We start from the raw sequence: 27,408 nt of genomic DNA on the forward strand, positions 1-27,408 counted from the left end.
GATTTAGCCCAGGGCCTCGTGGAGGCTAAGCTTGTACTTGTACCGAAAGGCTGTGTTCCATCCCCAACAGATATTTGTGCTTTTGGTGCAGTTCTAGAAACTTTCTTGTTGTGCTAGGTACTTTTGAGGCATGGAACTTTGTGAGAGTTCTCTGCTTAGAACTGACAAAAGAATTCTTGGCCTCCTTACACGACCAGTCAATCTACTGCACCCTAGCCCAGGTCTGCAGATTTTCAAGTATGAAAATACACTTGACCCTCTGCAGCCATCTCAATAAACACTTGGCCTTGTGGAAGGCTCAGGGTGAGGCTCTGGGAAAACAAAAAGGTAACAAAGTCTTTGCCAGAAGATTCTGCCTTCAGGGAAGAAAATAAAAGAGGTAAAGGAAAGATTAAGCCCGCAGAAGGCAGAAATAGTATCTATCCTGACACAGTAACCAACATATGGTAAACATTCTATAAATATTTGTTATTACTGATAATGATCTGGTAAAAACATTGGGTTTGGAGTATTTAAAAGATAACAAATCCTGTTGCTAGAACCCATGGGTTTGTATTTATCCTCTGCAGGTTGATAGCTGTATTCCTTCTGTGTTTGGGACACAATTTTTAATTTTTATTTTGCAGATAGACAGGCAGTTAAAATCACTCATACTGAGTCACAGGAAGGACCAAATGATTCCCTTCTTTTTTAAAAATATATATTGGAGATATAACCCAGGGGTGTTTTAACTGATACATAAAAATATAAATATAAAATATAAAAATATAAAATATAAATATAAAAATATAAAAAAATTATACTTATAAACTGGCTCATACTTCCCTCTCCTCTGTTTTTTGTATTTAGGGAGCTGGCACAGATGAAGGATGCCTGATTGAGATCCTGGCCTCCCGGACCCCAGAGGAGATCCGTCGCATCAACCAGGTTTACCAGCAGCGTAAGTGACATCCTCAATGGCCCTGGCTGATGTTTTGCCCTGATTTAAGAAAAAGACTAGCAGCAAGTGGTTATCCAGTGATTACACTCCTCTCTTGGACACACTGACCATGAGGAATCCAAACTCTGTTTTGAAGCAGACCCCCGTCTACGCAAATGACTAGCTATTGGCATCATTAAGACTTCTTAGGGAAGGACACCACTCTGCTTAGGCTACTCCCATGCAGTGTTTTTGTTACCCTAAACATTGGAAAGTTGTTCTTTATAACCAAGCAAAGAACCAAAGGTGGTTGTTCAAAATGCTGGCACCAGTTAGGCGTGTGGTAGTAGATTATAATTCCAGTGACTCAGGAGGCTGAGGCAGGAGGAACGCCAATTTATGGCCAGCCTCAGCAAATTAGTGAGGTCCTAAGCAACTTAGTGAGACTCTGACTCAAAAAATAAAAAGAGCTGGGGACATGATTCAGTGGGAAAAAAAAAATGCTGATACCAGTGATTCCTAGCATTTTAAGCAATGGCCTAGAGGCACTCACTGGCCCAATTTCTGACCTCCAGCCTAGACTATATTTCCTCTATCCATCTCAGAATACTGGCCACTTATTCCCCTCTTAGAAACTTCCAGAAGACAATGTGTAGGAAAATTCTTTAAAAAAGTACTTGCCTCCCTCTTGGTATATTTTTGTTTACATTGGTGATATGCATTTGCCAAGATTCATGGAACTGTGCACTTAAAATTTTTACATATCACTACATATATATTTTACCTCAACAACATGTTAAAAAAAAAAGTGCCTGAGCATTTTCTTATTTTTTTTTTACTCTAAATAAATAAATTTACACTAAAAAATGTAATGCCAGTTGGCCCTAAAAATAGAAAAAAAAATTCACAATGGGTTAGATTCTGTTTATTCAGTATTTTTTAAAATATTTTTTTTAGTTGTGGTTGGACACAATACCTTTATTTTAATTATTTATTTTTATGTGGTGCTGAGGATCAAACCCAGTGCCTCGCGTGTGCTAGGCGAGTGTTCTACTGCTGAGCCACAACCCCGGCCCCTATTTGGTATTTTTTATATTAGCTAAACATGTCCAGTTGTAGTAGATTGCACCAGTTGTAGTAGATTGGCTAAACAATATAGGGTACACTTACACTACGGATAGTATATCAATAAATCTTATATTGCAAAATTATTAGGTCATATTAAGTGATGTGGTATACAGATAAGTGAAAAAAGACAAGTCAAAAAATAATATGATATGATACCATTTTTAAGAAAAGAAAATAATGCGTGTATGTAGGAGGAAAATTAGAAAATATTCTTATCAAAAATGTGATCAGTGATTATGATTTCTGGGTGATTAGATTATGATAGAGTTTCCTCCCCTGTGTTTTATTTTATTTTATTTTTTTCCCTAAATTCTCTTCAGTCAACATGTATGACTTTTGTAGAAAGAAAACAGCACAGTAAGGGCTTGTGGAAATTCTAAACCTTAAGAGTTTAGAATTAGCACCCTGATCCCCCCTCCGTCCTGCAGAGGGTTGGAGCCCCTATGGGGAGACCTCCCAGAACCTGTCCCCAAAAGGCTGCTCTGGATGCTTCCCTCTGTGATGTGGAGGCCATTCGCAGCAGCCAGTCAACCACTTTCCAAACAGAGCCCTGGACACTAGGAACCAGAGAACGGTTTTGGCCCCCTTCTCAACTCCCCTCTTTTAAGGAACAGAGATATCTCCTTTCTACTACAATGACTCTATCTTGATCATTTTACCAGAGTTTAGCTTTTAAAAACCTGTGTACAGGGGAGAAACCTTGACATGAGCTGCTTGGTAAATAAGCTGTTCTTCGAGGGACAGACCTCCCCGGAAGGTGACACAGGGTGGGAAAGGACACTTTATTCTAATGTAGCTAATCCCACTCTCTTGCTAGAATATGGACGGAGCCTTGAAGATGACATTTGCTCGGACACATCCTTCATGTTCCAGCGAGTGCTGGTGTCTCTGTCAGCTGTAAGTCTCCCCCTCTGTCTCTGACTTCTGATGGGGGACAGGTTTCCTTGACATGTTCACTCTCCTTCCCCTTTGCCAGGCTTTATTCTCGGGCCTCTTTGTTATTTCTCTTCCAGAGACCCTGGCTAGTCCTGTGTGCCCTTTTGTTCTACTGTATTTATGTTTATGTTATCATAAGGGGATATGTCAGGTACATAAGTTATTATAAGGCAAGAAAAAATTAAATACCAAAGAAGAGGCACATAGCAAGAGGAAGACTCAAGGAGACATTTTGGATGCAGAAACAGAGAAAAGCAGAGATGCTGGTTCAAAGATTTATAGGATCAGGGACTTCCAAGAGGTGGAGTCGTGGGTGGGTGCATTCCAGGAAGGAAGAACAGCAAGAACAACAAAAACAAGTCAAGGAGACAGGAAATACTGTGTGTTTAGGGGATGATTGGCTGAATAGTCAGGCTGGCAGTTCTAGAAGAGAGCTGGAAGGATAGACTGTGAGTCCTACACTGGGAGGAGTTTTTCCTTTGTCTGGAGAGTAGTAGGGAGTAGGTTTGGGAAAAGCAGCTGATGTGATGATGGTGGTGATGGGAGAGGGATGTGATGAGAATTGTGTTTTCTAAAAGAGGAATGTCATCGTAGCGTGTGGGACCAACAGGGGCAAAGAACCTGAGGCTGGGAGACCAGGTGGAAAGTTACGTCCGTGTTCCAGAGGAGACCTGAAGCAGGACTGGGCTAGAGTGGGAGCAGGGCAGCCAACAAGAGAAGACAAAGCTCTAGATACCTCACATGACCCCCAGCTTTGTCCCTGCCCTCCTTTCTGAGTATGAGGCTTGTGTTTTCCAGTGCTTTTTAGATGCTTCCTTTTGGATATTCGACTATCACTTCAAATTGCTCCTCAACTAAACCCAAGCCAGGCATGATGGTGCCTGCCTGTAATCCCAGGGGCTTGGGAGGCTGAGATAGGAGGATCACGAGTTCAAAGCCAGCCACAGCAACTGAGCCAAAGGCCCTAAGAAACTTAGTGACACCCTGTTTCTAAATAAAATATATTAAAAGAGCTGGGAATGTGGCTTAGTGGTTGAGTGCCCCTGGGTTCAATTCCCAATATCAAAAAACAAAACAAAAAAACCTAAACCCAAAATAATTTTCTCTCCAAACTAACTCTTTCTCCTCACTCACTTGCCCCATTCTATTCATGCAACACCCTGAGCAGAACCCTAGAGATCATCTCCACCTTCCATTTCACCCTTGTCTCTGATATTTACTTCCACAATACCTGCCTGTTTCTCTTATATCCTTCCCATATTTTCCTTTCCTCCCATATTTTCCATCCTGAGGAGCCATACTTAGACCACAGAATATTGAGGAAGCCCAGCACTAAAAAAATAGTCTGAAAAACTTGAAGAGAGCAGCCTATTCTGTTGCTCTTTGGCATTCCGGGAGGCCTCCCCATGAGCTGGGGTTGTTGGTGTGACACAGTGTATGAGATGTTTCCTGTGCTCCTCCAATCCCACCACAGGTTCCAGATTCTCTTGACTCTTCTCTATTCCAATCCCTTTTTGACCAAAGTTTATCCGAATAGATTGAACAAGTTAGGCAGCAAATCAGCTGGGAAGACAGATGCAGTGGGAGGAGCTAGGGGAGGGAGGGGAGAGTAGAGGGAGCTGTCATTCTCTCATTGGCGCAGCATGGGGGCCACAATGGGGTACCTGGTAACGCTGGCAATGTTCTTTACACACGGATCAGAGCCATGGTAGCAGCGCAGGCACATTCAGAGGACATCTGTCCTGCCTCCCTAGTCCCGATGTTGCAGCCTTGTAGTTACATTACTGTGTCCTTGGGTTCCTGAGCCTTCTGTCTTCATTTTTCAGAATCTTCATGAATGCTCTCTCATTCTCTTTGGTTTGTTTTTCTCATCCTCAGGGTGGCAGGGATGAGGGGAATTTCCTGGATGATGCGCTCATGAAACAGGATGCCCAGGTGGGTAGAACTGCAGCTACCTTCTCCCAGTTTTCGTTTCTTTGCCAGTAAGACAAGCCAGAGTCGGTGGACACCCTCTTCTGTTTCAGAGTATATTAGCCAGTCTAGGGTAGATGATGAAAAAAAAAAAAAAAAGGTGCCACAGATGACCTTTAATAACAGAGGTTTTGTGCAGAAGTACTTGGGACTTGGGGGTAATACTGGACTTCATTATACCTGAACTCCTGGATCCTAGACTTCTTGACACTGGGTCATTGTGTGTCAAGCCCAGAAAATCACTGGGCATCTTCTGAATCACTTGAAGCTGGAAGGACCCACTTTTGTCTATTTACTTTGTATTTCTATTTCCCCAAAGAGGACATTCAGTAGGACTTATGTAAAACAGTTTGGCACAGCATATATCCTGAGGGATAAAATTAATACCAAACCCAAAAAGGCAGATGATTCCCTGGTACCAACCACTGAGACCAGATAACACTAAAAATAATAGCTCATAAAAGTGGATTCTTCCCAGGTCCTTACACTGCCCTAGGACTTAACATTAAATATATCATCAAATCCTTGCAATGCCCTGGCAGTTGAGCATTGCAATCCTCATTTTACAGACAAGGAATTTGAGGCGCAGAGAAAAGTTCCTTGCTCAAGCTCATACAGATAGAAAATGGAATAACTGGGATTTGCATCTGGATCCTATACTCTTTTTTTTTTTTTTTAAGAGAAGGGGGAGGGAGAGAGAGAGAGAGAATTTTTTTTTAATATTTATTTTCCAGTTTTCGGCGGACACAGCATCTTTGTTTGTATGTGGTGCTGAGGATTGAACCCGGGCCGCACACATGCCAGGCGAGCGCACTACCACTTGAGCCACATCCCCAGCCCCCAGAGAGAATTTTTTAATATTTATTTTTCAGTTTTCGGTGGGCACAACATCTTTATTTTATTTTTATGTGGTGCTGAGGATCAAACCCAGCACCTGCACATGCCAGGCAAGCGCGTTACCGCTTGAGCCACATCCCCAGCCCCAGATCCTATACTCTTAACCAATACACAACCATAGTAAGAAATTGGTTCTACTCCAATGTAGTATGAACCACTATGGTTTATGCAGAAGAGAACCCGTTGCTTTCATTAGAGAGAAGAGGGTATGTGTGTGGCTTGGGCTTCTCAAAGTGTGGCTGCTGGGTTTCAAGAAGGGGCACCCCAAAAGCAACCTTTCCCATAGAACCAGTAGAAGCTTCGTTATTATTTATACTTCAGCCTCAGAAATCAGTGTCACTTCCACTGTACTTTATTAATTGAAGTCGTGTATTAGGGATTTCCAAGAAACAGAACCAATAAGGTGTATAGGTATATGTGTGTGTGTGAATATACACATATTTATAGGTTTATATACATCCATATATTCCTTAATTCACAAGGGGATTGTGTCCCAGTGAACCTATTGCAAGTTGAAAATAAATTTTAAGTTGAAAATGCATTCAATACACCAAACCTACCAAACACCCTAGCTTAGCAACACATTCCACTATAGCGTATTGGTTGTTTATACTAGTGATTTTGTGGCTGTCTGGGAGAGTTACTGCTGCAGCTGCTCAACTGCAGTAAAGTATACTGCTTATGGCCCAGGGGAGGATCAAAATTCAAAGTATAGTTTCTACTGAACACGTATCACTTTTGCACCATTTTAAAGTTGGAAAATCATAAGGCAAACCATTGTAAGCCAGGAACCCTCTATTAACAGAGAGAAAGGGAGGGGATTGTGTGTGTGTGTGTGTGTGTGTGTGTGTGTGTGTGTGTGTTTTCCCTCTCCAACCAACAAAATTAAACAGCCAAATCAGCTCTTTGAAGTTCTTGAAATATTTGCACATGTCCTGAAATGTCTTCTCTGGTGTTTCAAATTTGTGCTTTGTTTGGCTTCAGGACCTGTATGCGGCTGGAGAGCAGAGATGGGGGACAGATGAGGTGAAATTTCTATCTGTTCTCTGTTCCCGGAATCGAAATCATCTGTTGCATGGTAGGCACTTATTTCTCTTCCCAAAGAAACTCTTTGAAAGACAGTGAAAACTGGCCCATAAATAATTGATAACCTTTTCCTCTTTGTTTGATGAAAAAAAAAAAACACAAGTGTACTGAACCATCTCAGGTTCTTACCTTGGAAATGTTATGAATCCAATGACATGAATGAGAGCTAATTTCTGAAAAAATAATTATGAACAACTAATACATATGCAATGTATTTATAGAAATTTGGCATTCCTGTTTCTAGGAAAACAATCATCACAGCCAGCCCTTTCTCTGAAGCAGCCCCAAGACTTTCATTTTTGTTGAGTTACATAAGAAAATAATCTTTGTACATCAGGAAGAAATAAAATAGAAGTGTTCATTTATATTTATTCCTGTTTAACATCCATGCTGGGTACCTAAAAGAAGTGATTTCTCTAGAGGTTATGTTGCATAAGATGAAGAGTGGATCATTTCAAATTTTATTTCCTATGTGTGATGTTTCTAATTTGTGTCTGATAATTCTAAACTTCATAATGAGCTTTTAATGTCTGCAGGGGAAAGATTATGAAACTGTGGAGCATTTGTTGTCAGGGTTTTATATCCTTCTTGTAAACAGAAATAAGGATTTAATAGGATATTTCATCTTTTATGTAAACTTTTTGGGTCTTTATGTACATCATAATTTTACAAACCCACATACCCTTATCACACACACAGATTTACAAAATTTGTCGGGTTTGAGAGGAATGAGTTTGCTAAATTGAAAACAGAGTAATTGAAAAGTACAACACAGTTGTACTTTTTGAAGTTGTAATTATTACAGCTATTCTTCAGTGACAAAAAAAAAATAAGCAATTACTTCTCTTAATAAACATCATGGGCTACCATGAGATGAACCAACTCGTGGCTCAGCACTCATTTCATTGCCTTCCATGGTCTGATTACAAATAACACAAATCTCCCCCTGGTGGTATTTTTCCAAAACTGCAGTTTTCTCTAAAGTTGATGTAGTGCATTTGTAAGAAATTTCCCTTCCAGGCACACAAGTCAATAGTTGGACAGTTATAAAATAACTGCTTGTAAGTCACTAAAAATGCTTGGGTTTTTTTTTTTTTTGGTGGTACTAGGGATTGAACCCAGGATCTTGTGCATGCTAGGCAAGCACTCTACCAACTGAGCTATATCCCCAGCCCCCTAGAGAAAATACTTTAAGCACTATTTGGATAAAGAAAGCATCAGAAATTGCTTACCAACCAACAATAATGGCAAACACACCTGTAATCCCAGCGGCTCAGGAGGCTGAGGCAGAAGGATCCGGAATTCGAAACTAGTCTCAGCAAAAGCGAGGCGCTAAGCAACTCAGTGAGACCCTGTCTCTAAATAAAACACACACACACACACACAAGGCCTGGGGATGTGGCTCAGTGGTTGAATATTCCTGAGTTCAATCCCCGGTACCTGTCCTCACCACCACCCCATAAAAAGTGTGTCAATTAGATCATTTGATTCCAAGCAACATATACTGATTCCAATTAAATAATATGGATTGGGGCCAGAAGGAAAATAAATAGAAAATAATACAGGTAGCTCACAAAATTGAAGGAAGAGTTGAACAACTTCATGAAGAACAGAAATGAAGGCAGTTCTGGGAACCTCCCTAGAAGTGAGTCACAGCTTTTATTTTTAAGGCACTGTTTGCCAATGCATTAAAAAATGCTGATTTTTGAACCCCTACTCAGATTGTATGAGTTGGAATCTCTGAGAGTGACACTCAATAGTTTGACAGTTTTGAGAAGTGATTCTTATGTTCTTTGAGGGTAAGATGACTTAGTGCTTTTGGCCATCCCCTTGATATGCTCAATTAAAAAATTCCCAGGAGGGCAAGTCTGATGGAGCTGACCGGCTGAACTGCTCACTTGTTTGGTTTTGGTTGAGGTTATGGTGTATGTTGTTGGGTATGGGTGTCCTTTCACTGACAGCCCATAAGAATCATATCCATGGGGGCAAGACAAAGAAGGTGATGTTAAGATATCTGCTCTAAGAAGGCTCCAGAAGAAGACAGCAGGAGAGAAAGACATGTTTATCACATTCAAAAATACTTGGCAAAAAAGCAAGAAAAAAAAGTTTTTAATTATGCTAAAATCTATTAAAAGATGCAACCGGCTGTTATCAACTGTGACTCAATTTTGAAGAGGCTGAAGTGCTCTAGTTTTGATGAGCCAAAAGGAAGATGAACACACAGGTGATTGCCAAAGTCAAAATTACAAAGAGACACCTTCTGCATATTAAGGAAGCAATGAGGAAAGACAGCAAATGTCTCCAGAGGTTGTCTCCATTTTAAATGTAAGGCAACAGGGTCCCAGAAAAGGAAAGGGACTTGCCTGATGTCCTCCAAGAATCATAGTGCTCTTTCCTCCTTGCCTTCAGCCATTCCACTGGGCCATCTCCCTACTGAATTCTCACCCACATTGTTAATTAGCTTCCCCTTGAAATATGCCAAAGAATAAAGAGTGTAAACTAATTTAAAGATGCTCATTCTCTCCACAAGGTTTAGTTTCCTCTATTCTTTTTATTGTTGATAATGTCATTTTTGTTGTTGCTTGTAGTGTTTGATGAATACAAAAGGATATCACAGAAGGATATTGAACAGAGTATTATATCTGAGACATCTGGTCATTTTGAAGATGCTCTGCTGGCTATAGGTAAGCTGGTAGGGAGTGGGGAGAGGAGACACAAATGTCTATAGACTTTTCCTCTTGTTGCCAGTTTCTTGTCTTGGGGATATAGAATTTTGTTTTTCAGAAATTAAAGTTGTTTAAATTAATCATGGGGTGTTCCAGATTTTACCGGAATATTATATGCAACCTGATTGCTATTGTTTTATGTGGTTTATATTTTTGATATCTTCTTTGATAGCTTTTATAATTCATTATGTGAAAGATCATTTTATACTAGGTGCATCTTGCATGTCTGTGGATGGCTGGAACTAATAATTGTCTCATATTGTAAAGATCATAATCATTTTGAAACTACATGCCACCTTTTGCTTTTGTGGCCTTTACTAATTACTTTTCCAGGACCTTTATGGTAAATTGAGAATGCTTGCCATCTCAGGAAATGCCTAGAGTATAGCCTATGTTCATGAAACGTTAGGCTAGAAATTTCTCCATCAAAGTAATCAAGAGCTGTTTCTTGATACTTTGTAGAAACTGAGGGAACTAGCATCCATTTCTTTCTCTTAGGTCATATATATAATCATTTCATTTCTTTTTGTTTTTCTCTTGACAGTAAAATGCATGAGGAATAAATCTGCATATTTTGCTGAAAGGCTTTATAAATCTATGAAGGTAAATGGCCTTATTTTTAACATCTGAATGATTTTGGCACATCTTGTGTCACCTTAGGTTTACTTACATTCCCCCAAATTTTAGCCTGAAATATTCAATTCAATTTGTATATACTTCACTGAGTGATGCTACTAATAATACAAAGTGGTATTTATTGAGTACTTACGATGTGTGGATCACTGTCATTCCCCAGCCCCCACCCCAACTTCAGGTCCTGGGAATGAACCCAGAGCTTTGGGCTCTAGTAGTATGAGCAGGCAAGAGCTTTACCGCACTCCCAGCCCCCAATCACTGTTCTTTTTTTATGCTTATATTAGTTCATTGTAGTTATACATAATAGTTGTGTTCATTTTGACATAATCCTACATGAATGAAATTTAATTTGCTCCATTTGAGTCCCTGGTGCCTCTTCTTTTCCTCTCCCCTCCTCATTCTTCTTTCTCTACCGATCTTCCTTCTATTTATTTCAAAATCACTATTCTTTTTTAAAATTTTTTTTAGTTGTAGATAGACACAATATCTTAATTTTTTTTAATTTTTTTTATATGGTGCTGAGGATCGAACCCTGGGCTCACATGTTCGAGGCAAACACTCTACAACTGAGCTACAACCCCAGCCCTCAAATCAGTATTCTCTCTCTTTTTTTTTTTTTTAGTTGTAGTTGGACACAATACCTTTATTTTATTATGTGGTGCTGAGAATCGAACCCAGGGCCCCACATGTGCTAGGTGAGCATTTTACCTCTGAGCCACAACCCCAGCCCCAGTATTCTTAATACTTTATATGTACGGATTAATTTTATTTCCACAACTTTATGGGGCAGGTACTATTATCAAAACCTCCATTTTACAGATGAGGAAACTGAGGCACAGAGAGGATATGCAATTTGCCCAAGGTCCTCAGTGAGGAAGTAGTGAAACAAAGATGCAAACTCTGCCAGTGTAGCTCCAGGGCCCATGCTCTTAACCCATGGATGCACCCATGCTGGGGTCCATGAGAGGTGCAGGAGAGATCAAAATGTAGCCCTTGCTCTCAAAGAACATCTGGCCTTATAGGGAGGCAAGTATGTGAAAAACATCAATAACACAGAAGGAAAGACAGCAGTCGAAAGTCCAAATATTATAGGAACATGGAGGAAAGGGTGGGGTTTGTTTTTTCAATATTTGCTTTTGTTGGGGAGGGGAGGATACAAAAAGAAAATATAAATAAATTGGGGACTGGGGGTAGAGCTCAGTGGTACAGCATAGGACTCGAGGCCCTCCTGCATTCCATTCCCAGCACCAAAAAAATAAAATAAAATAAAATGGTGTATTTGAGCAGGACCTTTAGGAAAGTTTACATGGGAGAAAAGAGGACTCATGGAAGGTAAAGCAGACAGGTTGGGTCAGGACAGCACAGCATCTGTCTCTAGAGGGCAAAGAGTAGCTTTGGGTTTGAATATAGAGTATTGGAAAAGTAAATTGGGGGGTCCTTGAATCCCATGGTGAAGGCCCTCAAGGCTGTGAAGCAAAGGACACCACAGGAAAGTCACCCATCCCTTGCCTTGCCAGACGGGAGAAGAGCACTCTGAAAACCAGCTGGCCTTTCCCACTGAGGGATCTGTTTTCTTCCCTAGGGCTTGGGCACTGATGATGACACCCTTATTAGAGTGATGGTTTCTCGAGCAGAGATTGACATGCTGGACATCCGGGCAAATTTCAAGAGGCTCTATGGAAAGTCTCTGTACTCTTTTATCAAGGTGGGTCACAGCAGCCTTGCCTTGGCCCAGGGGAAAGTGCCATAGAAGGAATGGGGGGCCTCTGATCTCAGCATTTAGAACTCCAGGTCCCCTTTTTCTTGGCATCTGTCATTTCCCATACAAATGGGCCTCCACTTCAGATATTTCCAGACTCTCTTCTTTCACACACATCTTTAAACCTTTGCCAGGTTATAAGCTGGTAATTTTTGCCTTGTAAATCAGTAATGAGTTCACATTGACCCCAGAGAAAAGAAGTTTACATTTTATTGAATACCTTTAAGAGCATGATTTCCATGTCTTCCTAATAAATGATAAGAGAAGCAACTGAATCCAGAATCCTGTGCAGGGTAAGCTGAAGTCTGCTGGTAATATGGGGAAACATAAGTTTTCCTAGATTGCTATTATTTACCTGATACCAGACATCTAGGAGTCCTAAGATGACTTGGGAGTGATGAGTAAATGATTCACATCCCTCAAAACCCCTCATTAGTGGGTTTTGCTTCTTGAGGAAGCCAGAAGAATCTCGTAAACACAAAACTGAGACTCCTTTTCCTGGAAGCTGTGGTTGCATAACAAACTTCACATCAGGATTTGATCTGTGAATTAAATATTCTGAAAAATAAAGGCTACATTGCCCACTGGGTAACAGCTTGTCAAAAGAAGCAGAGTAGTACATGTAAATAATAGAAAAAATGACCACAGATAAAGATGTAAGTTATAATAATAAAAATAAACTCTCAGGTTAAGTAAAAACATGAACTCCAATTTCATGTTGCTTATAAGGAATAGCTAAAATACAGGGGTATGTAAAAAAGTTTATGGAACATGGCCAGGGAAAAGAACATTTGACAAATACAAAAAAGAAAGCAGGTTCACAGTATTATCAAAGAGAATAATTGATATTTTAAAATTTGGAACTATATAGATAGAGATTATATCTGTGTCTATGTCTATGAAGGACAAACACAAATTTATTGGGTCGGAGGTGTAGTTCAGTGTATGTACAAGACCCTGGAGTCAGTCCCCAACACCCTCCACACACACACACACACACACACACACACAAAATGCAGGATACAGAAGAATACTACTATCCCATCACAAAGGTATCTTATATGCATAGAAAAAAGACAGGAAACATATTCATACATCAAAATATTAACATTAGTAATCTATAGATGGTGGAACTGTGGGTGATTTTTATGTTGTTCTTCTATGTCTTTATTCTCTACACTGAACAGATATTACTTTTGTAATTAAAAAAAAATATTTTAAGAGCTGAGAAAAATCCAACCAAGCTTGAAGTTAACTTAGATGACCGTGATCTGTGTGTTCTACTTAAAAACCCACTTATCTGACTGTAACTTTGCTTCCTTGGCCCCCAGGGTGACACATCCGGAGACTACAGGAAAGTACTGCTCATTCTCTGTGGAGGAGATGATTAAAATAAAGTCCCAGGAGGATTTTCTTCTCCACACTGAAATTTTTTTTTAAGTTCATTTTTCTACACTGCTATTAGCATTAACTCAGAATGCTTATTTCCAATTAAGACGCCTACAGTTGCCTCCTAGGATATAAACTGTCTGTATTATTATCATCTATAATTAGTCATTATGATGCATTAAAGCTGTACTTGTAGTTCAAAGCTTGTAAGTTCTAAATGGAGATTTAAAATTAGAAATTAAAATGTGCTCTGTGTTTCTAACAGATTTATGTTTCACAGAAATTGAATACATTAAATTATTTCATATTTTCTTTTCAGTAAAAACTTTTAAAATGGGATACTGGAAGACCATTCTAAAATCACTTTCTTCCCTAATCCTACTTTTAAAGAGGATGGTAATTTCTTCATTTGAAATTGTGAGCATCTAGCTAGTAAAATCCATCCTGTTTTCTATTTTGTGTGGTCATCGATGGAAAGCACCCACAAATCTCCTTTTTTGGGTTTTGTTTGTAGCATTTGTTGATCTTTACTGTTTGTCATAGGGGGCTTCCTTCATTTCATGTTGAGAACACTTTTCAAGGTTGAAGTGCACCAAATCACCAACTCATTTAAATAAACTAAAATCCAAGTGTGATTGTACAGGTCATATATGTCTGGTTACCAAAGATAAATGCTGAACATTCCACAATATAATAGTTAAGGTCTTCATCTAGCTTAAAAGTGAATGGGGGAAAAAAAGCAAGCTTCAAATAAGGTAATTCTGGTAAGGGTGTAATGCTCTGAATTTTGTTTGACTTAAAGAAATCTGTGCTGAAAATAAATTCTTAAATCTTTTTTGATTTTTTTGTTAATCCATAGAAATTTACATGTGCATTGTGCTTTTTCAGCCCTATAATCATTCTGAAAGTGTGCTTGGACTTAACTAAAAAGTTCAGTTTGTATACAACATGGAAAGATAATTTTAATAAAAAATGATGACTTTAAAATGAGGTATATTCTTTGTTTGCTGAACTTTTCCACTTCTGAGATTTTTCTTGCTGGACTATGAAAGGAGTTATTTTTGAAGGAGTTGTGATACTTAGTTCCTAATAGGGATTACAATTTACGGGAAAAATAACATATTTAATCTTATATTTGCCTACTGCTATAAAACTAATGCTTACATATGCCAAACACTACCGAATGATATTAAACTTACAAACTTATTCTCTGGAAATGAACATGTTCTTGTTCTACTAAGTAAAACATTTATATTAAATGTTATATTGGGTGGAATGGAGGTGGAGCTCAATAGTATAGGGTTTGCCCACCATATGCGAGGCCCTGGGTTCAATCCCCATTCCTACCAAAAGAAAAATCCTTGACTGGGTACAGTGGCACATGCCTGAATCCCAGCATTTGGGAGGCTGAGACAAAGTTCAAAGTCAGTCTTGGCAGCTTAGGCCCTAAGCAACTCAGCAAGATCCTGTCTCTAAATAAAAAAGACCTGGGAATGTGACTTAGTGGTTAAGTGCCCCTGGGTTCAATTCCTGGTACCAAAAAAAAAAAAAAAGAAAGAAAGAAAGAAAAAATCCTTAACTTAAATGTTATATAGGGGCTATGGGTGTAGCTCAGTTGTATAGCATGTGCCAGACTCTGGGTTCAATCCCCAGCAACAACAAAAAGCTTACAGATATATGAGGAACACTTATATTCTTATTATGATAAGAATATATGCCTTCTTTTCCCATTCTATGTATAGATGGATTGGGGTAAAATATTAAGGATTTGCTTTCCAGTTTAGTGCTACTTATCTATTATAAGTGCTGGGGCTATTGTTGAAAGCTACTTATGTGAGTACTTAGTCATTCCAGTTAACTATAGGAAATAATACTTCCATGTCAATAACTAACCAGAAGACCATGGAATTTCCAAATCAAACTTATTTCACTTTGGAAGCATTGTGAGGGTTTTTTTGTAATTTATTTTGGTAGAATTTTAATCTTTAAATGATACATGGCTTAGCCAGAATTTTTTAACAAATTGCATTTATTGACCAGAATCTTTCTAGAAGGCAAGATAAAGCCACCCTGGAGGAATGGTTATTTGTTATAGTGAAGAAGCGTGACTTTGAGATATAATTATGAAGCAAATTTGTTTCTCTTTCCTGCTTGTGCATTTTCATTTATTCAATGAGTCTAGTTCTTTTCTTGTCTTTAGATGTCAGTTCAGATAGAAGATAGAGTCATGACTTTTCTGCTCTCTCTTAGGTTTTAAATAATCTGTGTAGTCCCTTAAGGTAACAAAAAGTATCATTTCAGTAATTAATATATCTAGTCAAAATTCCAGTTGATTTACAGTTGGCTTCTTCCCTCATTCACTTCTGGCCTACTGCCAGTGAGATGCCACCTTTTGGGGGAAGGGGAGAGGGTAGAGTTCTTTCTCCACCAAGGCTTCCTTACATTTTTCCCCTTTTCCACCAGCCTACCTTTCCTGAGTTTTAGCAGCAGGGAGGAGAGTAACTAGAGCAAGAAAGTAAGAAGTTACTTACCTGGCTGTTTGTGGCGTCGTAAAAGAGAATCAGCCTTGTGTAATCTTGGCAGATGTTCAAAGCTGATTCTTTAAAAAAAAAAAATATATATATATATATATATATTAGTGGTTGGACACAATACCTTTATTTTATTTATTTATTTTTATGAGGTGCTGAACCCAAGGCCTGGCACGTGCTAGGCCAGTGCTCTACCACTGAGCCACAACCCAGGACCTCAAAGCTGATTCTTGTGGGTTCCCTTGTCAAACTTATCACCACAGAAACCACCCTGGGGTTCCTCTAGGAAGGTAAATGCAGTTCTTTTTCAGCCTTTCTGAATTTGGTGATGACTTTAGGTTTTTTGGGATGAAGTTAATTTGCCTTTGCATCCAGGTCTCTTGGAAGGGATATAGGATGACACCATAGTGGCTGTCTCATGATGGCCCACATCTGTTCCATGGGAAACACTTGCACATTAATGCTAACAAATTTATGCTAACAAATTCTGTGCGTTCAAGCTGGTACTATTGCAGCCATCATTCTCTGCCTCCCACTTCCATCCCAAGCTGCCTCAGCTAGGTTCTCCAGTTCAGATTTCTCAGGAATGAATCAGATACCAGTCCACTGGGACCCCCAAACTACACATGCTGCCAAGGGGAATATAAGTTGGCGCATTGATGCAATCAATTGAGACCAACTTTAACAATAGCTGGTAGGGTTGAAGACTTCCCAGCAAACCCCCTGTTGGGAGATCTACTTGATGAATCTCTTGCACATAATGTTCATTTTTGCTCTGTTAGAGAATTAGAAATAATCTGACTCACTAAGAGAGTGGATAAACAAATTATGGGTCAGTCTTACAATGAGCAGACAAAAATGATCTAGAGATTTAATCAAAAGTATCATTTTGAGAGAGGAAAAAGGTGCAGAATGATGGGTATTATATGATTTCCTTTAATTATATGTCTAAATGTGCAAAATACATTGTTTATGGTGTGCATGCAAGGATATGCATGGGAATAATGACAGTGATCACCACTGGGAATGGAAATGGAGATGGAAAGTGGGTACACAGGGAACTTCATATTTTTATTGTCCTATTTTAAAAGAACAAATCATCAATTATATATCAATAAAGCTGGGTGGAGGGTTAGAATAAATCAACTACCATAAAAAAATTTCAAGTCAGTGGCGGGGCGGGGGTGGGGGGGTGTCCACAGGTGTTCACATTACTCTATTAGATTTCATTATAAACATTTTACTTAAAAAGTAGCAGAAGTTGCCAGGCACGACGGCCCACACCTGGAATCCCAGTGATTGGAAGGCCGAGGCAGGAGGATTGCAGGTTTGAGTCCAGCCTGGATAACAGAGTTGGGCTACCTGCTAAGTAAAAGGTCTGGGGATGTATCCCAGTGGCAAAGCACCCTTGGATTCAGTCCCCAATACAAAAAGGGCAAAGGATGGGGTTGGGGTGGCAGAAAGAGAGGCAGCAACCAAAAGCTAGCTGTCCAATCTATTGCAAAAATTGCTATCCCACGCAGACACCTGTTAATTTTGCTAGGGCCTCCTGAAGGTATTTTTAAATTCTGACAAAGTTTCAGACGTCCCACTGGTGCTGGGAGTAAAGGAAAAGAGTGCAGAGGGCTGGGAATGTAGCTCAAGGTAGAGTGAGTGCGTAGCATCTATGAGGCCCTGGGTTTAAAGGGCGAGGAGGAGAGGGTAGTGCAGGAAATGTCTGCCACAACCCAGGGCTGAAGAAACTCGGGCGATCCACGTAGTTCCGCCTTTTAAATGCTCTTCTCACAGGAAATCATGCCCCAAACCTGCAGGGTCGGACCCCAGGAAGTGAGAGCTCCTTCGAGAAGCCTGAACAGAAGGTGTTCTTGCTTCTCGTCTAGCACAAGGCCCAGTAATTATCTGCAGCCCAAAGGACTTTGTAGAAAGAATGAATGACTTCTGATGCAAAAGACGTATGTGAACTACAGCGAACAACGAGAACTGCCCTGCAGTGCACGTTAGCAAAAACACCAGGTCAACCGCAGGCCAGGAAGCCCTCCGCGGTACCCGCGCGCCCCGTCCTGCGCAGGCTCCCGCAGCCACGCACTCGCGGTTCCCCGCCCCTTCCGGAGGCTCGTCGCGCGCTTGCGCCGAACGGTCCGCGCTTTGTTGCGATAGGCCGAGGCGGGGGAGGGGGCGAGGTTCTGCGGTCTCGGCGCGCGGCGCGGCTCGACGCGGCGGGCGGGGCGGAGGATGGAGGCGGTAGCGTCCTCTTCAACCGTTGGGGCTGCGCGTGAGAAGGTGGCTGTGTAGGCACCTGGGCTGAGGAGGCCGGCAGCGGCCGGGCCATGGCGGGAGACCCTCTCCTCTGGGTGTCCTGAAGCGTGCTCCCTGAAGGACCAGGGAGCGCTATCCCATGGGCTCGCTTAGCAGCCGAGTGCTGCGCCACCCTGGGCGAGCCCGAGCTCCACAGGAGCCCGGTCCCGGAGTCGGGGGCTCTGCCCGGAGGCCGGAGACTGGAGGCGACGCGGCTGGCCACAGCTTCTGTTACTGCCCGGGTAGCCGCAAACGCAAGCGGAGTAGCGGGGCCTTCTGCTACTGTCACCCTGACTCCGAGACAGACGAGGATGAGGATGAAGGCGACGAGCAGCAGAGGCTCCTCAACAATCCTCGAAGGTACGTGGAGGGGCGCTCCCCAGCTGACCCACACCCGCACGTGCACTTGTTGGGCCTGGGGTGGAGCCGGCGTCCAGTGTCCTGGCTGGATGCGGCGTCCCCCCGCCCGTAAAGAGTGGACGTGCCCTTAACCGAGTAAATGAAAGAGCCCTGCTACAAGGCAGATCCGGGAGACGCCTGATGTTCTGCCTTGTAAACCACTGACGCTGCCGGGGTGTTGTTTCAGCCTCGGGATGAGACTGAGGAACGCCAGCTAGAGCTTGCCTCTCTTTCAACCCTGGAGAACGACCCACTGGCTGGCCTTCCGTAGTACACCTTCGCCCTCTCTGAGCGGTTACCGCAGAATAAATTGTTTTGCATCCGGTTGCCAAAACAGTATACAGGCGTAAATTTGATGCCCAAGATGGGCACCTTTATTGTCGCTCACTCAGTAAAGGGGAAGTAATTGCGCCCGGTTCTCCTTATGTAGAAACGTGAAGTTTATCAAATAGTGTGCCTTTATTCCTAATAGAGAACAAAGTCTTTCTAAGTCTGTAGTAGACGAAGTCATTGACCGCGGATCTGTCAAGCTGTGTGCTTCAGAGAGCGTGCTTACCCTTTTCTTGGAAAAGTTGGAAAACAGAATATTTGCTTGTGAACTAAAATGCAATTTATAAGTAGAATATTTCTTCACGTAACAATTGTTAAGGTCTTTGGCGGAATCAATAGATGTATTTTTTAAATGAACCTTAAAAATGATTCAAAAATTTTTGCTGCAGAAGTGTTACATATTGTAAAAAAGTGTCACGACGGTAGTGTAACAGATCAATGATAGAGGTAGTACTTAAGTATCATGGGTAAAAGCTGTTTAATAGTTTAATTTATAAAACTTTTCATATGGTTTTATGTTAGTTTATATTTATTTACCAAAAAAATTGACCCCTACTCCCCCCATATTTTTTATTGGTTCATCATAATTATGCATAATTGTGGAATTTATTGTTTCATGTTTGTACAAGCACAGGATATTTTGGTCAATATTGTTTCCCAGTATTTTCCTTTTCCTCCTCTGCTCCCTCCTTCAGTAACCTTTCTAAAGAGTCACTGTAGTACAGTTTTTATTTTATATTTTTGTTACTGGGGATTGAACCCAAACACTGAGCCACATCCCCAAACCTTTTTTATTTTTTATTTTGAGACAGTCTGGCTGAGTTGCTTAGGCTGGCTTTCAACTTGTGATCCTCCTGCCTCAACCTCCCTAGCTGCTGGAATTACTTGGACATGTGCCATAGCACTCACTGTAGCAGTTTTAAGCACTTAGATTCTAAGTTCATTTCTGTATTCTGTACTTCATATTCTTCATATGTAAAATATAGATATTAAAACAACTTCATAGTTAACACAAATTTGAGAATGAACATGGTGCACAGTGTCTGGCATATACCCACTCAGGATTAAATGGTCCTTTTATTATTATAAAATATTCATTCCTCTTTGTCCACTGGCAATATAGCCACTACTACTTTCTTTATTTTTTTAAAATTTTTTCTCTTTCCACATTTTTTATTGGTGCATCATAGTTATACATAATGATGGAATTTGTTGTTAAATATTCATACATGAACAACAACAAAATAATTTGGCCATCATCACTCCCCAGCACTTCTCCCCTTCCCCCATTCCTCCTTACCTCCCACCTCCTGGTCCCTTTTCTCCATTGATCTCCCTTTGATCTTCATGAGATCCTGCCCCCTCTCTACCTTCCACATATGAGAGAAAACATTTGACCCTTGACCTTCTGAGTTTGGCTTATTTGCTTGGCCTAATGGTCTCTAGTTCCATCCATTTTTCTGCAAATGACATGATTTCATGAATAAAACTCTGTTGTGTATATATACCACATTTTTTTTTTAATTCATTCATCTGGTGATGGAAACATAGGCTAGTCTCATAGTTTGGCTCTTGTGCATTGTGCTGCTATAGACATGGTTATGCATTTATCACTGAAGTATGATGACTTTAATTCTTTAGGATAAATACCAAGGAGTGGTACAGCTGGCTATATAGTGGTTCTGTACCTAGTCTTTGGAGGAACCTCCATACTTATAGTGGTTGTACTTATTTACCAACATCGTTCCATAGTGATTTCCATAGTGGTTATACTAATTTGCCAACAGTGTAAAAAGTGTTCCTTTTTCTCCACATCCTCTCCAGCATTTATTATTGTTTGTATTCTTGATGACTGCCATTTTGACTAATGTGAGATAAAATGTAGTTTTGATTGCAAACGATATTGAACATTTTTTCATATATTTGTTGGCCATTTGTATTTCTTCTTTTAAGAAGTGTCTGTTTAATTCATTTGCCCATTTATTAATTGGGTTATTTGACCACTTTCTTTGATAATTGTTATATGTATTTATTTATTTATTTTATCCTTTCACTTTTTACCTGTGTCTTTATATTTAAAGTAGATATCATAGAGACAGCATTTAGTTGAGTCTTGCCTGTTTTTTAATCCAATAGAGCAATCTCTGCCTTTTAGTTATTATTTAGACCACATATTTTTAATATAATTATTGAAATATATGTCAGTGCCCATTTGAAAGAAACTACACAGTAATTTGAACAGGGATAATTTAAATATAAACATTAACAGAAACAGAGAATTAACTGCTAAGGGCAAATATTAAGGCAAAGAGATCTCTTAAAAATATAGGGATAGAAAATACAGGAAATAGTCACTTTTTGTAAGGCTGAGGCAGAATATCCAAGGAAAGAACAAATTTGAAATAGGTCCCTCCCTCCCCAAGCTAAAATTTGCGAAAAGGTGGCGAAAAAGTTTGCTAAATGTGATAGGCTGGGACTGGTGAGTAGAAAACTTTCCATGGGAGTACCCCCAAAATTGCTGGGCCAAAGCTGAAGGTTTTTACCATCTAGACCATTACAGAAAGATGTGCCAATTCCTGGACTACATGGGCAGACTATAAGGGAAAGTCTTTGTAGTAAGCTTTACTAGAAAATGCTTATCAGAATGTATGTTTTCATGGAAAATAAGAAAATATTGAGACCTACAATTGTATGTGTTAGCATTAATACACTTCTCGAGGTTGTTTATTGTGCTTTCCTGCCTAACAAACTACCTCAGAAGAAATTTTGTCTTCTAGGCCTACTTTCTACCTCATACCTTTGGTTAAGTGCTTGTCTTACTTTTTCATTAACAGGACTATTAAAATCCACACTGTTCTCCAACCAGTGCTTTGTCCATAGCTTGTGCCTAAAAATTGAAATCTAGTAAACAGTATTTATTGTTATAACTATGTAAAGATTGCTGCAGAGTCAAGTAGTGTGCTAGGATTATAAATCATACTTGCTGAGTCCAATGTCACAACCCTCTGTTCAAAGGGAGAAATTTTTGAACCTCATAGTTAAGTGGAATCTTAAAGTTGGGCTGTTTTTGTTTGTATCTTATTTGGACAGTGCCTTTTTGGATTTCTTTTTGTTGTCTCAGAGTTTCTGGCTGCCTTGTTGACAAAAGAATAATATCTTCAGATTTTTCTACCTTCTGAAACACAGTTGCATGGAATTCATCTCCTCTAAATCCTAGACTTCCCTCCAGGGTTCCTCCATCCTTCTTTTCCAATCTGGATTTGTCTACTCCTATTCTGGGACTTTTTTCACCCCATTTTAGGATTGGATTAGAGCCACTGTTTTCTGTGGCCTGTATTTTTTTTTCCCTTTTTTCATTCTTTTAGTGATCTAAATCTTCCAAGTATTTTCTCATGAAAGAGCACAAAATAGGATAATTTATGCATATCTAAATACAAATTTTATCTCTTTCTTTATTCATACTTTGGGTCTGAAACTCTATAATAACTTTATATCTTTGTCATATTACTTCATTGTCTTCTGTCTTACAGCATGGTTGAAACATTTGATCCTGATCTAATTCTCTTTTCTTTTTAGGTGACTTTTCTTTATGACACATTTGGATTTTTTTTCTCTTTTTTTTTAAATTTATATTTTCTTAGTTGTCAATGGACTTTATTTATTTATATTTGGTTTTGAGAATCGAACCCAGTGCCTTACACATGCTAGGCAAGTGCTCTACCACTGAGCTATAACCCCAGCCCATCTCTGGTGTTTTTAAATTGAACTAGAACGGACCTAATTATGGGTCTTTTGATGGACTTGATAATTGCTGGAGCCTTACAATCTAGAGATTCATAATAATAGTCTATAAGAACTCTTTCTTGTTCTGAGTACTTCTTTTTCATAGCACCTTATAAGTGTAATAATCTGAGATATCTAAGTATATGAATGAGAGGGTTTTGAAATTTTCTTTTCCTGAATTAGATACTTCTTCTGGTCATTCTCTTTTTATTTTGTTGGGTAATCCTTGGTTGTCCTCTTATGTTTAAGAATGAGTTGCTGCTTTGTATGTGTACATTGTTTTAATAAGCAAATAGTTGTATTTCCATAAGCCTCTTCTTTGAGTTCCTACTCAAAGATTGACTGAATTGGAAACATGTGGGTTTTCTTTGTTTTAGAGTAGAGAGTTCCAAACTTTTACAGTGCCCTTAGTGTCATAGTAATTTTGTATGGCACCCCTTAATGTAGAAGAAATACCTGATGGTTAAGTCCAAACAACTTAATAGTGGTAGATTACGTGTTGTCTAAAAAAATGTGTTTTCTTCAAATTTAAAACATGCTATAGTGCCTATCTAGTTTGCTGCGGTGTTCCAGGTATTTTGGTACACAGTTTGGGAATCGTGACTGAGGATGAATGGTTTGGGAGCTGATAGGCTACATATTCCTCAAATTCCAGAGTAAGGATTGCTTTGTCTGGATCACCAATACTTACATTAAAAGCCTTAGATCTTCTGGCAGATTGTTTTTTTTGTAGAAAAACCCTGAAGTCTTTTTGCCTGGGTGTTTGTACTCTGTGTTCATAGAGTAAGGGAGGCCACTAAGGAGGACAAATTTTCATATTTCCTTCCTTCCACCCGCCTCACAGGGTTCTGAAAGACACAAAATCTTAACCTCCATCTGAGCCCTTTATAATATATTTTGTGCTGTGGCTTTCTCTACTTTTTTATTCCAGTTTATTCTCTAATTTTCAGATTCCTAATATGTCTCTTATCAGATGATGAGCCCACTGTCATATTTTTGTTACTGTGAACGTAATATTCCTTTTTATGAATTTGTTCTTTAATGAGATTTGGGAGGGATGGGAATCAAACATGTACTTGTGGTACTATCAGGAATCAGAAACCACATTGTCTCCTTTACTTCTCACAATAACTCAATGAAGTAGATATTATTCATATTATCTTTTTACAGTGTAACAGAGCTGTAGGAGACCAGGGCCTCAAACCCATGTCTATCTACCATAAAAGTATGTGCTATTTTTGTACTTTTTTTTTTTTTTTTTTTAGGGAGGAGTCTTACTGTTTTACCCAGGTTGGCTTTAAACTTTTGAGTTCAAGTTACCCTCCTGCCTCAGCCTCCAGAGTAGCGGAGACTACAGGAACATGCTACATGCCCAACCTACTGTGCTATGTTTAATATCTGTTGGGAAGCGGTATTAAATACACTGGTTCAAGATGCCATCTGAAACAATGACTTCATTTTTAAGAAGAAATTTAAAAATTTTTAACCACTAAGAAAGCTGTCAGAATTAGTCAAAAATTGTGAAGACTGATCAGCTTTTGCCTATGCTTTCCTTATTTACTAGATCATCTTGCTTAATGATTTCTAAACTTTTTAAGTCTTCCTTTAAGTTAAATCTTATGCAGAAATCCAGTGTGTTTATAGAGGTAGTGGCTGGTGTTGCTCTGGGTGAAGTTAGGTGTCTAGAGTTCACTGTTTCCCTCTCCTTGGTGAACCCTAAAATGTTCTTTCATGAGCACAACTTCGAAAACCTTTGATTTAAGGTTTCAGACCATTTGTCCAAACAAATGGGAGTTAGTTTAAAGTCAGTCATAACTAGTCCAGTTTGGTATCCAATAAGGTTAGATGTAAATTATTTTACTAATTACTTGGGTAGGGAATTTTCACTCTTGTTCTTCATTTTTTAGGTGCACAGCAAATTATTGCAGTTATATTGAAATTCTCTATAACTATGCTGATTCCTAAATAAGGAAAAAAGCAAAAACCACCATGCTGACTTATCTTCTTAATTTATTAAATACGTAATTAAAATTAATTCAAAGATTTAAAAAAATATATAAAAGGTGCGTAGAGAAAGGTCTCCTTCCCATGCTGCTGCCCCTATCCACTGTTGTTCCCCCCTGTGAATGGAGTGCCCCAGAGGTGGCTACTAGGTATTATCTTCTGTACTCTTCTAGAAATGAGAAAATTTGAATATATAATATTCTGTCCCCCTTTTTTTTTTAACACAATGGACAAATAAACTCTAATTTAAATTGAACAAAAGGAGTATTTTAAAATGTCTTCAAAATCAATAAAACATTCAGGTTTATAACTTCTACATGTCTTTCAACAGGAAAAAATTAAAGAGCACATCCAAATATATTTATCAAACATTATTTTTGAATGGTGAAAACAGTGACATTAAGATTTGTGCTCTCGGAGAAGAGTGGAGCTTACACAAAATATATTTATGTCAAGTAAGTATTTTATTTTTCTGTTGGTTACCAGTTTCTTTACTTAAAGAAACTCAAACTTTTGTTCTTCCTCGTTGCATTTCACAGTTATCTTTTGCATGGACAGTAATAAAATCTTTTCATCTGATAATAAGTATTTTACTAGAAAGGGGTTGGGTTTATGGCTCAGTGGTAGAACGCTCATTTTGCACATGTACAAGGCCCTGAGTTTGATCCTCAGCACCACATATAAATAAATAAATAAATAAATAAATAAATAAATAAATAAATAAATAAATAAATAAATAAATAAATGGTGTTGTGTGCAACTACAAAAAATTTTTTTTAAAAGAAGTATTTTACTAGAAAGATGGTAAACATTGTCAGTGAAAACTTAGTTTGGCCTAAATAAGAGACTTGAAACTCACTGTCATGCTAGCCCAGCAATAGTCATTACTTCAACAAGGTGCTTATTTCAGTGCCCTCTGTTGATAAAGAGGGAAAAGTCAGGAGAAAATGGTTTATTAAAGTTAATATTGCTAAATTTATTTTATTTGTGATTGTTCATTTGCATAAATTCATGTGAAATGTTGCTTTGAAGTTCAAGTTGAATGTGACTGAAAGGTTCTTGACATTTAACCCTTTATTCTGTCTTGGGAAACCTAGTTTAGTTAAAAACAAAATGAGCCAGGCGCAATGGCACATGCCTGTATTCCCAGCAGCTTGGGAGGCTGAGACAAGAGGCGAGTCAAAGCCAGACTCAGTAACTAAGAGGCACTAAGCAACTCAGTGAGACCCTGTCTCTAAATAAAATACAAAATAGGGCTGGGGGTGTGGCTCAGTGGTCAAGTGCCCCTGAATTCCATCCCCAATCCCCAATTACCCCACCACCACCAAAAAAAAAAAAAACAAGATGAACAAAAAGTATATATAAACTATGTCATTTAGAATTTAGCTGATGTACCTATTTTATATTTGTGCTGATAATTTTCCTGTCTGCTATTGTTAAAGATTCAGAACTTTCAAAATAGAATAAAATAGGGGCTGGAGTTGTAGCTCAGTGGTAGAATGCTTGCCTTTCACGTGTGAGGCACTGGGTTTGATCCTTAGCACCACATAAAAATAAATAAATCTGACAGTGGTTTAAAAATATCCAGAAAAAAGAAAATTCCATCTGCACTAAGACACATACAGACTTTTCTTATCATTATCCCCTTAAAAAAAAGTGTAAACTAATTACATAGCATGTACATTGCATTAGGAGTAATCTTCAAATGATTTAAAAGTATAGGAGAGGATATGCATAGATTACATAGAAATATAAGAAACTTTAGCAGCTTCAGATTTTCTGCAGCTTCAGATTTTCTTGGAACCATTCAAAGGGATAACTGTACTAAAGAGTAAAATTTTTAAAACAAATTAGTTCATATTTGATGTATTCTGAAGTACTGTAATTCTGAGGGATGCTATTTGTAAGATAAGTAAAGACTTCCTATATTTCAGGTTCATTCTGGATTTTTCTGATTAAATAAAATCAGAATTTTTCCTGGTTTCTTTGGGGGAACATACTTATGTATTAACTTGGAACTGATCTAAACCCTTTATCACCATGAAGGCACAGTAAGGATTCAACAGTGTGAGGACTATTCAGATAGTAATATAAAATTTGATTTAGTTTGTGTTAAAATTGTATTAAACTGACATAATTTGATATACCTAATAATGGCCTTATCTTTATTTCTTTTCTTCTATGGTCATATTTGACAATTCTTTTTCTCTGGAAATTGGAAAATAATTTGGGAGACAAAGTAGTGGATAATCATTGACTTTTTTTTTTTTTTTTTTTTTTAAGTCAGGCTACTTTTCTAGTATGTTCAGTGGTTCTTGGAAAGAATCCAGCATGAATATTATTGAACTGGAGATTCCTGACCAGAATATTGATATAGAAGGTACTTCCTCCATAATTACTATTATGCAAAAATCATAAAACATTTCTTTCATAAAATTTATTATTTTGATAGAAAATAATTATTTCCTTCTAACTTTGTCAGCTAGGAAAAAGCTCCATTTAACATTGGAAGCTAATAATTTTATATTAATTTACTCGAATACTATATCAGTCTTGTTCTTCCTGTCCTAGATCTGTTTAGTCTTGTGGACTTTGTCAAATTTGTTTGTCTGCCTGGGA

At 38.9% G+C, this 27,408-nt stretch overlaps 2 protein-coding genes and 1 non-coding gene across 5 annotated transcripts in view; 2 read left to right on the forward strand and 1 right to left on the reverse strand.

Moving 5' to 3' along the window:
• Positions 1-14,432, forward strand: part of Anxa4 (annexin A4) — a 64,097-nt gene extending 49,665 nt beyond the window's left edge. For all 3 annotated transcript variants that reach the window (XM_077791916.1, XM_077791914.1, XM_077791915.1), the window contains exons 6-13: positions 850-940; positions 2,865-2,944; positions 4,862-4,918; positions 6,836-6,929; positions 9,526-9,621; positions 10,208-10,266; positions 11,882-12,004; positions 13,390-14,432. In XM_077791916.1, the coding sequence (XP_077648042.1) occupies positions 850-940; positions 2,865-2,944; positions 4,862-4,918; positions 6,836-6,929; positions 9,526-9,621; positions 10,208-10,266; positions 11,882-12,004; positions 13,390-13,449 (660 nt within the window). In that variant the 3' untranslated portion in view covers positions 13,450-14,432. The remainder of the gene's footprint in view (positions 1-849; positions 941-2,864; positions 2,945-4,861; positions 4,919-6,835; positions 6,930-9,525; positions 9,622-10,207; positions 10,267-11,881; positions 12,005-13,389) is intronic.
• Trnaa-agc (transfer RNA alanine (anticodon AGC)) lies at positions 8,035-8,107 on the reverse strand. Its single transcript has one exon. It is a non-coding gene; the product is annotated as a tRNA-Ala (tRNA).
• Positions 14,433-18,227: 3,795 nt separating the features above from the next.
• The window catches only part of Gmcl1 (germ cell-less 1, spermatogenesis associated), a 46,468-nt gene continuing 37,287 nt past the window's right edge, over positions 18,228-27,408 (forward strand). Inside the window, exons 1-3 of the mRNA XM_026405112.2 lie at positions 18,228-18,633; positions 25,121-25,244; positions 27,073-27,169. Coding sequence (XP_026260897.2) covers positions 18,374-18,633; positions 25,121-25,244; positions 27,073-27,169 — 481 coding nt within the window. The 5' untranslated portion in view covers positions 18,228-18,373. The remainder of the gene's footprint in view (positions 18,634-25,120; positions 25,245-27,072; positions 27,170-27,408) is intronic.

The sequence above is a fragment of the Urocitellus parryii genome, chromosome 12 (assembly GCF_045843805.1).
Source record: "Urocitellus parryii isolate mUroPar1 chromosome 12, mUroPar1.hap1, whole genome shotgun sequence".
Taxonomy (NCBI): domain Eukaryota; kingdom Metazoa; phylum Chordata; class Mammalia; order Rodentia; family Sciuridae; genus Urocitellus; species Urocitellus parryii.